The sequence below is a fragment of the Amblyomma americanum genome, chromosome 1 (genome assembly GCF_052857255.1).
Source record: "Amblyomma americanum isolate KBUSLIRL-KWMA chromosome 1, ASM5285725v1, whole genome shotgun sequence".
Taxonomy (NCBI): Eukaryota; Metazoa; Arthropoda; class Arachnida; order Ixodida; family Ixodidae; genus Amblyomma; species Amblyomma americanum.
In genome coordinates this window covers 328,469,805-328,483,191 of record NC_135497.1, presented here as the reverse complement: position 1 = coordinate 328,483,191, position 13,387 = coordinate 328,469,805, and the positions used below count along the sequence as shown (strand labels likewise).

The 13,387-nt window shown below is 48.3% G+C and overlaps 1 protein-coding gene and 1 non-coding gene across 3 annotated transcripts in view; one reads left to right on the top strand and one right to left on the bottom strand.

Moving 5' to 3' along the window:
- SLO2 (slowpoke 2) overlaps positions 1 to 10,534 on the top strand; it is a 604,504-nt gene extending 593,970 nt beyond the window's left edge. Inside the window, exons 27-28 of one of the 2 annotated variants that reach the window (XM_077649885.1) lie at positions 1,347 to 1,581; positions 3,638 to 10,534. In XM_077649885.1, the coding sequence (XP_077506011.1) occupies positions 1,347 to 1,581; positions 3,638 to 3,706 (304 nt within the window). In that variant the 3' untranslated portion in view covers positions 3,707 to 10,534. Of the gene's footprint in view, positions 1 to 1,346; positions 1,585 to 3,637 lie in introns of both variants that reach the window. The other variant, XM_077649886.1, reaches the window with a different exon arrangement.
- A 2,450-nt stretch (positions 10,535 to 12,984) lies between these two features.
- Positions 12,985 to 13,057, bottom strand: TRNAS-CGA (transfer RNA serine (anticodon CGA)). The gene has a single exon. It is a non-coding gene; the product is annotated as a tRNA-Ser (tRNA).
- Between the last annotated feature and the right edge of the window lie 330 nt (positions 13,058 to 13,387).

Sequence of the window (13,387 nt, the reverse complement as noted above, 5' to 3'; positions counted from 1 at the left end):
GGAAGTCCCACCGGTGGCTCTGACAGGAACACCCACCTGCCAGTGCAGTGGCCATCTGCCAGTGCAGTGGTGCATCACTTAACCGCTACGCCACTGCGCTGGTAGTGGTATGAGGGCTCGCCAATATATGAATGTTAAGTAGAGAATGAGCAATTCTGCATACCTGGGAATTAACCCACTAAAGCTATCGCGCCATACCCTTAAGGCGGAGCTTAAGTGGGAATGAACACAGGCTTCCGCAAGTCTGCTCGGTTTAACTACATTAAACCCCTACCACTTTCCCCCTCATATCCGCATCCTTTAAACTTTTGTCCATGACTGTACATTCCTTAAGTGCATTCCTACACTGTCTACTGTTCTGATTACATGTCTACTGTATCGCAACGTCTACTGTGCGTCCCTTTTACCTCCCTCTTCTCTTCCTTGAAGTTTTACGGCCGCATTTAAAAACGGCAGTTCTCAATCGCCACAGGCGCTGCGCAATTAGGCATTGAAGCAGCATGTCACTGTCTGGAGGGGATTGCCACGCCATTGCGAAGGACGCTAACTAGGTACCTTTCAAGCGCAAACGCTTGCTGACTGCGCAGTTCAGAATAAAGTGAGGACCTGCACGAGTAAGTATGTGCGATGTGTACGCACGCTGCTCGTCTCGTGCGACCTACCACTGTCCGAGGTTGTATCGTGGCGCCAATCAGCAGCACTGTTCGAGGTAGCAGAGGGGGATGGAGTAGTTTGTTATGTCCTCATTTCTCGGGCACCTGGTTTTAGTTTGCCATCGTCCTCACTGCCTTTTCTTTTTGTCCGCAATTAAGCGTTAAATAGGCTCAAGTGCTCATGTCGGTGCTCTACTCCGCGTTTAATGTCGCGATCCGTGCCGGTGGCGAAATGGAGAGAACGAAAGTCAGTGCAGTGAGGTACGGAGTGCTTGTCAAGAACGGCGATACCGTCTTCCTACGTCCCTACGTTGTTCCTACGTATAGTACGTTCGCTGCCTTTCCTATATCTCTCTTCTGGCAGCCTTAAATTCCACCATAGTTTTCCTCCAGCGTGAGGGAGTGAGCCCGATTACATTGCGGCTTACACTTTAAGCCAGAAAGGACTAAGTGCGCTGCAGAGGTTAGTCCTTAGGGAAGTGCGTTGCCGCCACCATAACAGTAACCATTACTCCCCTGGAGACCAGCGGCAAGGGGGAATCAGCCACAGTTTGTCTCCCTGCATGCTAATCGTGACGAATGAGTGGTGCCGATATTCCCGCCGTACCCATTTTGAGCTTGGAGGGCAATTTCCTGCCCCTCCATTTGTCATCGTCGTAATCTATTCCTTGGCGGACATCGTCGTGTGCGCAGCTTCCTCATCCGGCCGAGCCCCATCTCGGGCAAGCGCATCTTCCTCAAGCACGGCTCAGTGCGCATCAAGACGCCGCGGCCCAGCCGCCGGGAGAACCCGTCGTCGCGCGGCAGCGGCCGCTCTAAGACGCCCTCGTTCCGCCTCAACTTCGGCGCGCACAAGGCGGACTCGCTGCCCGTCCAGGAGAACGGCGGCCTCACCCCGCCCAAGCCGCCGCAGGAGACAGCGATCGAGGTGGTTGTATGCCTCTCCCTCCATGTTGTATATGCCTGCCCTTTTGACGGGCGCCCCTGCTTGCGTGCGCCGTTAATGTGCACGGCGTGAAAGGAACATTCGGCTTTCTGTCGCTAGCGATTCAAACTTCGCCCCCTAGCTCCCTGGTTCGAAGCCAGTCACTTCACGATAGGATCGCGACATCGATGTTCAAAAGAACAGCGGGAAGTTGAAGGGATAAACAATTTGAAATGAAGAGTGGGTCATGCCTCAAACTTGCCTACTTTTCACCCAGCACGGTGACTTAGGGGCTTCGGTGTTTGAGGGCCGAGCTCGATGCTGCGGGTTGGAATCCCGGCCGCAACTGCCGAATTTATATGAAGCTTAAATGCAAAAACGCCTGAGAACAAGGGATTGTCGAAGACTTTAGAGAAAAGTGCAGTAAATGCTTTTACATCTTTAGAGAGGAAATACATGCTTCTAAGATCACTGCTCGTAGGTATCGTTCACCCTACGTCACTGCCGGAGTCACTTAAGTAGAAGGCTAAGGTATACTGTAAGATACGCTCACTGCTTACTTATTATATATGAGAACTACCGCCTTTCGAAAAGATCTTTAACCCAGTTTGCCCTTCACCGTCGTTACACCCCTTTCTGCGCGTGGTCTCTCTTTGTCATGGCAGATAAGAATTTCAAAAACAGCCTGAAATGGAGCTCACAGATTTTGTCACGCATGGAATGCATAGGCCCTCTGCCTGTTTACGAAATGAAACCTCTTCAAATTTCAGTGGAATGCGCATACAACTTGTGCGCAGCTTATCCCACCAGCCCCAACCCTTTCTTAGTGCAATTTGTAATCACAGCGGCTCTAATAATTTCGCACGTTTCGGTTAAATGCGATGAGTTCTGCTCACCTGGCAGCGGATAAGGTACGCAGAGTGGTGCATTTGCGGGTGCACCAGAAGGCTAGGACGCAAGGCACAATATGCGACGAAAGACGAGTGGGTATCAGCAGACTATGGTATCATGTAGGAACCCGATGTGTATACAGCTTACTCGTCTCTTTTCTTTCTCTTATGTGTCGTTTTAGCCACAAGGCTGCAATATATGGGCCGTCATGAACCACGAAGAGGTTTGGTCTCCTGTAGGTATTCATTGTACCATAACATATTTTGCTTCATACCGACTGCTCATGAGACAGCAGTGGTAATCAAAGATGTCGACGCATGACACAAAGCTCCTCTTTCATCCCCATTGACTGAAGAGCTTATTGTGCTCTGGCAACTGAGCTACTGCGACGGCTGTCCAATCTTCTGCTTTCGGGGGCATTTATGTGTAGTGGAACCTTGATAGTGTTCACCAGCGCCACCGTCGTCAATAGCGGCGGACCTAGTACGTCCTGTATTACCGGAGTGCCCTGTAGGAACGTGATCGAAAGGTGAGGGCGCAAGCTGTGCAAGAACCCTCTTATGCTATCTACGGCTTCAAGGCTGCTAGAACCGAGGCCCTCATTAGCCACTGAGCCGACAAGGAAAGGGAAAAGAGGGGCTTGTTATATTACATGCATGACTGAAGCCAACAGTCCCCGAAACCAAGGAGCTTATAGGGAATTTTTCTTTTTAATTTGTGGTGTTCATTATTGGAAGGTTGATGAACACCATCTGCGGCATGTGGTTGTTTTTTCTTCTGATTTCTACTCAACTATCTTTAAAATAATCACCCAATAATATCCCATTGATGAACGCCACAAATTAAAAATAAAACCCCCTATATGCTCCTTGGTTTCGGGAACTGTTGGCTTCTGTCAAGTATCGCTAAACGAGCCCCTTTTCCCCTTCCCTTGTCTGCTAAAGAACTTGTTAGGTAATCCTAACTGGTTCCGTGCTTAGAAGATGAACAATCTGAACCATGTGAGACGACTCCGGACAACATTTCCTCGGTCAATTTTTGCACAACGCATCTGGCTGGTGCTGCTTTTAAGGTGGGCACAACGCGCGGGCGGAATTATCGGAGTTCTCTATTCGGCATGTCGTTGTTCCCGCGCTGATGTCCCTTCCTCGCGCTTTATCTCTTTCAGCAGTCCGAGTGCAGTGTCCACGTGACGGCCGCGACTCCCTCATCGACCGGTCAGGGGACGATCGTATGACGCCAGCTGAGGTTCCCTCTGGCATGGAGGGCACGCCACAGGGTCAACTGAAGAGCTTCAACCCTCGTCGCAGGATTCGCGCATGCTTGCACACGCCTCGGCTGAACCACAAGCTCAGGCGTGCGCGCGGGCCCAAGCGCATCCCATCCCGTGCATGCGTGCACCGACTGCGCCACAGGGCGTGATGTGCCTGCCTCCCTCAAGAGCGCCGGCGTCGCTCACCTGTCTGCCGCTGAGACTCGCAGTCGAGCGCAAACCTTTCATTCCAGGACACACGCATGCGCACGAGAAGCAATGCATACAAGCCCCGAGAAGCCGCTACGGATTAAGCTTTCGTGCTTTGCGGCACCCTGCGGATCTGCTGCGTGCGCTGTCATTCGGACCTATGCGGCAAGTGCACGGTTCTAGCGTGAAGCCGGACCCGTACGCGTCAGCCGAACTCAACCTTCTTGAAGGCATTTTGTTCCGCATCCGTATCTGTTTCCGCCGACTGGCTCTGTTTTGTTCCGTCGTCCGCGGTAACCGGAGCCCTGCGGCTGTTAACCAGAGCAGTATCCTCACTCACCAGGGACGCAGCGCATCCTCCACGGAGCAGGCGCTTCGAGACGGCAGACCATAGGCGAAGACTTGCTCGATGTCGCAGGTTCGATATTATCGCATCGTGAAAAGCAAGGCGCGCCTGACCACCTCCAAGACCCACTGTTCTATGTCCTTACGACTTTCAGTGGAACAACGCAGCTTTTTTTTTTCCTAACCAGCGAGCTTCAGCATGTACGGTAACGTTGGTAGCTTTGTGTGTACCCGGCACGCTTCGGAGTTAAGTCACAGAGGCCATCTACTTAAAGCCGACAAGTGCGAAAGCGGCCTTTGCGCCTTTCATCTTAAATTCACTGAGTAGAATTTCAATGCTGGCTGCAGATAATTTTCGCGCTCTAGATTTAAGCATTGGAGTATTAACAAAGGACCTACGGCTTTAATGAACGCATGACTGAAGCACCGTTGACAGATACAAATATGTGGACAGACATGAGTTAGTATAAGAAGCGACTTGAAATTTTACATGTTCAGACGAATCGAGAAGCGTACTTTGCGTATAACCGACGTCGCAGAATACTTAGGGAATCTTGTTTCCAGAGAAACAATTTATTCAGTCTACGCTTGCGCAGAAATAAGCAAGTATTGACCGAATTATTATACTCACATTGTGTTGTGCGTGTCCTTATTTGTTTGAGTGGCATTTTAGTTTTTACGCCGCCACAGTCTACACTCTGTTACGAAACGCCGCAATATTTTTGTCGAATTTCATTAGCTTCAGTCACAACCTGACGCACAAAGCATGATTTCCGGCAGTTGCGTTTCGTTTGCGGCAGCCAGGCTTAATTTTTAAAGTTAGCGCGAGCTGCGGAAAACGGCAACCAACGCTGCGCACGGTATATATCTTCCGTGAGCGCCTTCACAGCAACGGCTTCGCTAAATGTGAGATCCGAGTAGTTGGGATAGCTTACCTTTTCTCTCCGAGAGAATGGCACGGCAGAATGGAATGAAAATAATTGCCGAAACGAAGGGACGGGGTCGTATTCTAATCTCGGGGCATTCGCAGTGCGCGCTGCGCTCAGTAACGGTAGCCATACCGATATCCGCGAATACCCCCGACACCATCTTGACACCTTGACTCCTGATGCGAAGCCAACCACTCGAAATCATAGATCGGCTCCTCGTGTGCTCAATTTTGGCGGCAAGCTTCCTTTGCACGCCGCGTGAATACTCCCGTCTTGAAGCTTGCGCTGCACTACTCGAAGCCGTTGCTCGAGTTCGAATAAGTCGTTCTTTGCCGAACGCGAGCACCAGCGACATCTCTCGCGAAGCCGACGATTTCACCCCTTTTTACCAGCGACGCAAACCACGACTGTGCGCCGCATTTTTTTTCTTTCCTTCTTTCTTGCCGCAGCTACTTGTGTTGCGCTATAAATGGACGGCGCCTTTGTGATATATGGCTTGTGAGAAAGAAAGGAAACTATAGTGATGTGACAAGTACTTAGCGAGTGAATGAGAGGATATGTTACGCACACACAGCCTTTGCATCTTTCGATAGAGTCTCTCAGCCTGCCTTGTGTAAGTGATACAGTTTTTCGGTGCTTGCCGGAGCGAAACGTGTAGTGACAAGTCCGTAGTTGTTGTTGCGTCTTGTGCTCGCGTTGTGTTTCGGCTCCTTGTTTACACTGTTCGTAAGAAGCCATGGTAGCTGTAGTCGTGCTGTAAAAGAAAAGGGAAAAAAAAAGCTCTTTGCCCGAACGTTCATCTTTCGTGGACAGTCCCAGCACAAAAGCATGTACATTCTGCTTCCTACACACTGTGTATATTGCGCTGTCGCAACGTCAATGTGTGCGTGTTACGTCACGTAAATGATTACTTCGAGAGAGCAGCCACTAAGAAATCCGCTGCATGTTGTATTGCAATTAACCCGTTTGTCTGTGAAAAGGCTTTGAAGCTGTTTATTCATATTAGCGCGTCACACAAATACGTTTTCCCTTTCCGGGATATAAATATGTGGGGGTGTCTTACAGTTTCCCTGAAGAAACTGCAGAAATGTTTTCACCAACCGCTTGAGAACTACAAAAAGGAAAAAAAACTTGCTATTTTTTTCGCGGCGTCAGCAAGTGCTACTGCTAGAAAAAAAATTCTTGGGAGTTGAGTGTTGAGTCTCTTACTGCAGTGACCGTTCTTTGGGACATTTTTTTGCCTCCTTCTCACTTTTCGTCAGATCCTGAGTTGCTCAGCATGCCACTGTCAAAGCAAGCCTAAAACAGTGCGTATGCATTCGTGAAAGAGTCGTTTCTATCAGTTCCTTCCATTACTTCACTTAGCCTAAATTTTTCAGTACAGTACTCAGTGAGAGGTTCCCGCGCACGCGTTACCATGTCATAGGACAGACAGCACCTAATGGCATGCACCCGCTACGGCGAATTTCAATTCCCTTCATCTTCCATTCCATTCCACACACGAGATCCTCCATTCCACTTGAAACTCATCCAAATTATTAATTTGCCCCCCCTCTCTGTGACCGAATGGGCAACCAGTTCTCAAGACTATATATAGAGCGAGCCGGCAAGTTGTCGACTTCGGCTTAGTGACTTGCTTTTCGTCACTTTAGACAAAACACTTATCCGTACAAATAATCTTCGTGCATCGCTCTCATGAAATATTCACCCTTCTATTCCGGACCAGATGCGGAGCGTGAGCCTTGGAACAAAGCGTCTAGCGCTCTAGTGCGCAGCGCCACTTCCCGCACAGCACTCTTTCTAATGGCATCATCATGGCACGCGCTCGCAAGGTTTTTTCTTGTTATCACATAGAAACACACCGACTGCCAAACCCCCCCAAACCCCCGTAGCATTATTAGTTGTTGTTTTTTCATCTCGTCTCCGTCACCTCCGCGCCTTTCCTTCCAACGTGAATCTCCACCGTATCCTCCTCCTCGTCCTTACAACGCCATACGTCTGCACGAGGCAGCAGTCCCCGATGTTTTTTTTTCTTACGTGTACTCTAAGACGTTCTTCAAGACTACGGTACGCATCAGTAGACGATAGTCAAAACCATGGATGTGTTCTTCAACCACCCCGCGTGTTTATTCATTCTTCAAGTCAGAGAAAACGTGTTTATCTTTGTTCTCACAAATGACTCCGAGATGCAGGGTTTCTCCCCGCGGACGTCACTTTGACATTTATGCGCACCGTAGATGGCGTGTACGTTAGGGTAACTACCGATCTTCACACATCCATTTACGGACACACTCGTAGCATGACGTCGTTTTTAAACTTTTATGGCCCGCATACTTCCTTTCGAGGTAACGTCTATCAACTTGTACACTATTAACGCACTGGGCTAACTGCATGCTGAGGTGACGTTAGTGACCGGGCACTGGCGTGAATCTCGTCGCTATGTACCGGCGTACATTTTGTTGTGCATCCGATGGTTCAGTCTGAGAACGTCAGCCACGGTCTTTTCCAGGAGTGTTCGCCACGCTGGGACCGAACGCCTGCCTATTATGACAATTTCTTTTGGGGTAATGAGCCAGCTCTCGCCCGTTCCTGAACTCTTCGACGTATAAGGCAAAAGCGTGGTCCTGTGTGCTGCGACACACGACGAAGTGCTCACTGAGGGCCTGCTTGCCGTTGTTGACTTTCCTCCGGTATAACACACGTCACCTGGCATGTGTTACGCCGCTGTTGCCTGATTATTACTATGGCGCCTCCATTTGGTAGTCACACCTGCCGGAGCTGTTGGAAAGGGCAGTTTTGACTCCAACATACAGAGGTGCGCCTCATCGCAGACCATCACTGAATGCGGGTACAAAAAAAAAGTATAGAGATCGTGTCGTAAGCAACGCGTTAGTAACCATTTTGAAGCGTCCTTTATTGAAACATGTGAACTTAAGCCGAGATTTATGCATCAGAGTGCAAAGATCAACAGTTTAGAAGACATGTCGTCTTGTCGAAAAGTTGGCCAGCAAACTGAGGTTTAGTTCCCGACCTTCCCTTGTTCGAGCTTTGCTTAAGAATCCAATCTTCCTTCTTGCCTACTGTGCATCTGTCTGCAACTGGTAGCACAAACACACGATACTTGCGCGATCAGCAAAGCTTCACAGCATACAAGAACACCAGTCCACATCAGTCGCTGAACGACCACCTCTGGAAGTATTCAAGCGAATTCTACCTTCAATGATTCCACCATGACACAACGTTGCAGCTTTTATTATTATCAGTGTTCATCCTTTTCTTTTTCTTGTTTTGTTCGGAAAGCATTTATTATTTCCGCGGCATTTGTCGAAACAAGGCAGTTTTTTTTTTTCAGCCGAGAAGATGCAGATTAACGATTTTTCAATTCAAGACCACGATCTCCCTATTTCCTCTGGCATGTGCCTCTGCATACTTTTAAAGGGCTTATTCGCAACTCGCCGCACTTCTATTTGATTGCGTATGTTGTGAATTCTTTTGAAGTCCTTTTTCGGGTTAACATTAAGCTTAGGCAACGAACGAGATCCGGGTTTATAAGGGAGGAATTGTTATTTCCCATATCGACCGAAAGGAGGACGCAGAAATAAGTTAGAGAATTTTAGAGCCCCTCTTTGATGCCTCGACCCTTAGCTCCGCTCAATGAAAACTAAAAAAAAAACGGAAGTAAGCTAAGTCTGAGGGCGTCCGGTCGGAGTTAAGGCTTCAACGTAGCCTTGCGGACAGACAAGGCACACACGTATAGCAGTATGGTGCTCACGTAGCTGTGGCTTCACCATTGCTCTTCGCCGACAAAGTCGGTCATGACTAAAAATACTGTCGCAAAGCACAAATTAGCTTAGACAGCTTTCCGGGCACACCAGGTAGTATGTTCATTGTGATAGCAGGTTTAACGTACACGCCATTTTTTTTGCCTTCGCTTATAACTTCGGTCTGACCTACTTGGAATAGTTCGTGTTGAGCTTTTGGTATTCACAAACTCTTGAGCCAAAATGTCTTCGCGTTGCGCTCTACGTGCAAGGAGTGGCGTCGCAATTTGCACTTGCAAAAGAGAGCTCAACGTGGAAAATGAAGCGTCACAACCATGGCGTTACGCAAGTTACATAATACCACATCAAGTCACACGGCTGGGACGCTGATGCGAAAAGAAACATTACTCAAGTTTTAGTCCTTCCTAGCATCGTTTTATTATGACTGAATGTCTTTTCACGGTCTCTACCTTGTAGTTTATCTATTAGCCTATTTATTTTAGGAATTTGTCAGCTACCTCAACGCATCCACCCTGCCCCTCACTTCCCCCCACCTGTTGTGTCGCTATTTAACTTCATTGGGGAGCATAGTTGACAACTAAGCTCATATTAGTAGCAACCAGTCGCTACTCGTTTATTGGTCGATCGGTTGCAGGCTTGGTTGGAGACCTGTGATATCGAGACGAATCTAGGCTTTTCTTCATTGCCTGCGGTTTATCTGCCTGTTCGTCTTTTACTTGATACTCGTTTTAGCTACCCCTTACCCGTAAATGTTAATTCTGCTATTTCTGCTGAGGGTGAACCCTTGAAGGTTTATTTTATCTTGTGTAAGTACGAGCGTGATATCTCATGCAACATTCCATGCGGCTGATGATGACATAATTTGCCCATATAAATTCTGAAAAAGGCCAATAAATTATTTGTATAGGCCACCACATCCAGACAGAATCCGCGCTCCAAATTAATAATCGCTATCTGGGCGATTGCCGCCATTGCGATATCGTTACACACGTGAGCCTCGCCATTCTTAGATAGGTTAGCCGGCGAGCGAGGAGCGGTTACGCCCGATTCTATTAAAGAGGTGGTGTTTGGACTGGCTACACGCAGTTTTACGCCGTGACTGCTGTTGTATGCTGTGCTTTTAGGTTTGCTCTTCTCTGCAGGACACCGCACTGTAGTTAATGGGTGATTTTAGTTCACTATTTGGACGAGATGGTATACATGTTCTAAACACGCGCCGTGTAATTTTTTTTGACCTTGAGAGTAGAGATGTACTGACAGACCAGAGGTTTCTGAGAAAGTTTAGCTAATGTATGTGATGGACACGCAGTTGATCGTTTGTTCTTCTGAGCTCGGTGTGTGCGTACGTACGCGTAGGATGCATGTACTCCCGTACGTGAGAGTCTGAGAACTGCAGGCCCTGCGCTTTGCGCGCTACATTTTTCACCACGCATGTGTCGATATTTGCCTTGTGCTACCTAAATGACTATTTTTGGCCATCCTCTGATAGAGTGAGATTGAGAGATATTATCATATCATGTACTGACTGTGTATCATGTTTCCATGTGTAAAATAAAACATTTTGATACACCTTATCCGTAGTCTTTGGTCTGTTTGTTATTTCATGCTGGCGCCTCCTTTCAGAGGCACGTGGTGCCGGCTTGGATCGATACCCATGCGCCTGCCGTGTGCCTTGTCTCATCGTAACCTGGCAAACTGTGAAGTCTTAAGAGCGGAGCGAGCCAGTAGGGACGAGGCAGTAGGTCACATGAGTACTCCCAGGATCATGAGTGCTCCGCAAGAGAAGCGGCTCTGTACTGGCCCGGTCAAACCGGGATCTCTTCAGTCGGCAACACGCGTGGTCAGTTAAGAATCTTGAAGCGAAGCACACTTGAAAAGCGCTGCTCCCGTATGGCTTCGGTGTCCAGCACAGTACAAACGTACCTCCAGAAACACAAATGGAAACACAAGGCACACATGCGTTTGACGCCTGCTGGCGCAGCCACGAACTTCCGAAGGAAAATGTGAATGAACTGACATGATTACGACTGTTTACTAAACACACAGCATGTTTGCTAAACACAAAAAGAGAGAGAGAGAGAATAAATTTTATAAGTATAGAGTAATTACGCGGGTGGTTCACCAAGTTCCGGGAGACCATTGGCGAATACGGCCCTCCAGGCCTGACCGATAAGCTGGCGCTGGAGGGGGAGCTCTGTGTGGGCCAGCTTCGCCTCCCACTGCCCATGGCTGAGTTCCTGTGAACTGTACGTTGCTCGGAGCAGTTCCAAACCATGTGGAGGATGTCTGAACTCTATCCGCAGATATGAGGCGGGTTCGCCAGCTCGTCTTTTAGAACAGTGACCTCGTCTCCGAGTAGGTCCGACATTACGAGAGCCAAATGTAAAGGGTTGCGTACACGTGTAATAAACTACTTTGCGTTACCTCTAGATGTTTACCGAGAGTACTTTTTTACAGCCCGTGATGTCTAAATATCAAAACGCTCTCGAAGACATAACAGTGACCTTTTTTTTCTTATTAATACTTTCGTGGGTTGAATTCCTCGCCGCACTGGCCGCGTTTCAATGGAGACGATAAGATAAGCAAAACCTCCCGTTTACTCCGTAAGTTGAAAGACCCGAAGTGGCCTGAGACAATATATTCTTTCTCAAAGGCGTTTCTGATAACGTACAGGTGTTTTTGGGAGATGAAAATACACAATCGAAGACGATATTAGAAGAAACCGCTGCCCTTCGAGCAGTCGATTTAAGGTCCTTCACCAGCGGATTCCATGAGGCTTGAAATGTCCAGCCGCGAACGGTAACAGAAAACCGAGCATATACAGAGCGCCATTTGATAGAAGTGACAATGCGTGCTTACTGAGAGCTTAAAAAGCTTAAGCCAATAGTGCTGTGTTAGTAGGCGAACGCACTCGTACCAATTAGACGTGTGTCCGGCATTACAATGTAATACTAAAAGCTCCCCCCGTGTATAGAATAACGCCCCGCTGTTGGATTTTGCGGTTTAGAACCTGCGAGAGCAGTTTTTCGCTGCCACTACTCAGTCACTGAAAAGTGCCGTTTATGTTGCCTAGTATCATTCAACGCGCCCGAGTGTGCGCGCCCGAAGTTACTTGCACATTGCACTGTGAGTGACACTTATTAAACTCGATCTACGCTACATATGACGTAGTTAAACTTTCCTTAATTCCGCATCAACAAAGAACTCTCTGTGCAGATTGTACAGCCGGGATTATTTCATCTCCGACACGTTCCGGCCAGCATGGCAAGAAAAAAAAAAGCACTATTGTAATTTTCTCTCGTGAACAAAATGCAATTATAGCATACACCACAAACTGTAAGTAAATAAGCATTGAGAAATCTTTACTCCCAGCGCACATTATGGCCCTTTTTTTCAGGCGTGTCTCTGCTACAATGCCTTTTGTGCAAGCTGCAATAATATATTAAAAGCCGGGCACGGGCCCGCAGCTTCAAGCTCGTTCCGACACAGACAAAGCATTTGCTCTCCCGGCCCGGCCCGCAGGCTGGGATGGCCCCGATCCCGTGCGGTACTCCAATTCCCAGCACTGTGGTGCATTCGCTGAACAGCGAGGATATCGAGTTCGTTTCCTGTTGTGATTAGGAAATGCCGAGGCATGCACGAGACATAGTCCATGGGAAGCGATACGTACTGGCACTGACAGTGGATGGGCAGCTAATTGGTGCTAAAAAGTGTCACAGCACGACATCGCAAGCAGCCGCTGGGTTATGACAAATATAGGCACTTGGCGCCACGCTGGCACAAAGCAACTCCGCTGCTGCTGCTCGTCGAGAGCTGATGTAAACATGAAATGCTCTGAAGTTCTGAAGTAGCACTGTCACGAAACCAAGGTGCACGGGGGATTGATTGGCACTAAAATTTAAAAAAAATAGAAACATTCGAATGTTTCTATTTTTTAAAATTTTAGTGCCAATCAGTCGGTTTAAAGAAAATTACAAGAAAGCAGAAAAAACAAACATGTCGCCGGTGGGATCCGAACCCACGACCTCCGAATATCGCGTCCGGTGCTCTACCAACTGAGCTACGGCGACGACTGTCCAATCTGCTGCTCTCGTGGGTATTAATGTCTTGCGTGTAAGCGAACCTTGAGAGTGTTCACCAGCGCCATTCTCGTCCATAGCGGTGGACGTAGCACGTCCTGTAATAAATACCACGAGTGTGACGTAGAACGTCATCTAACGGTGAGGGCGGAAACTGTGCGAGAACCCTCTTATGCTACCTATGGCATGAAGACTGCCAGAACCGAGACCCCCGTTAAGCTATTAGCAGACAAGGTAAAGGAAATGAGGGGCTCGTTTGACAAACATATGAAGGAAGCCAACTGTCATGAAACCAAGGTGCACAGGGGAATGTTTCAATTT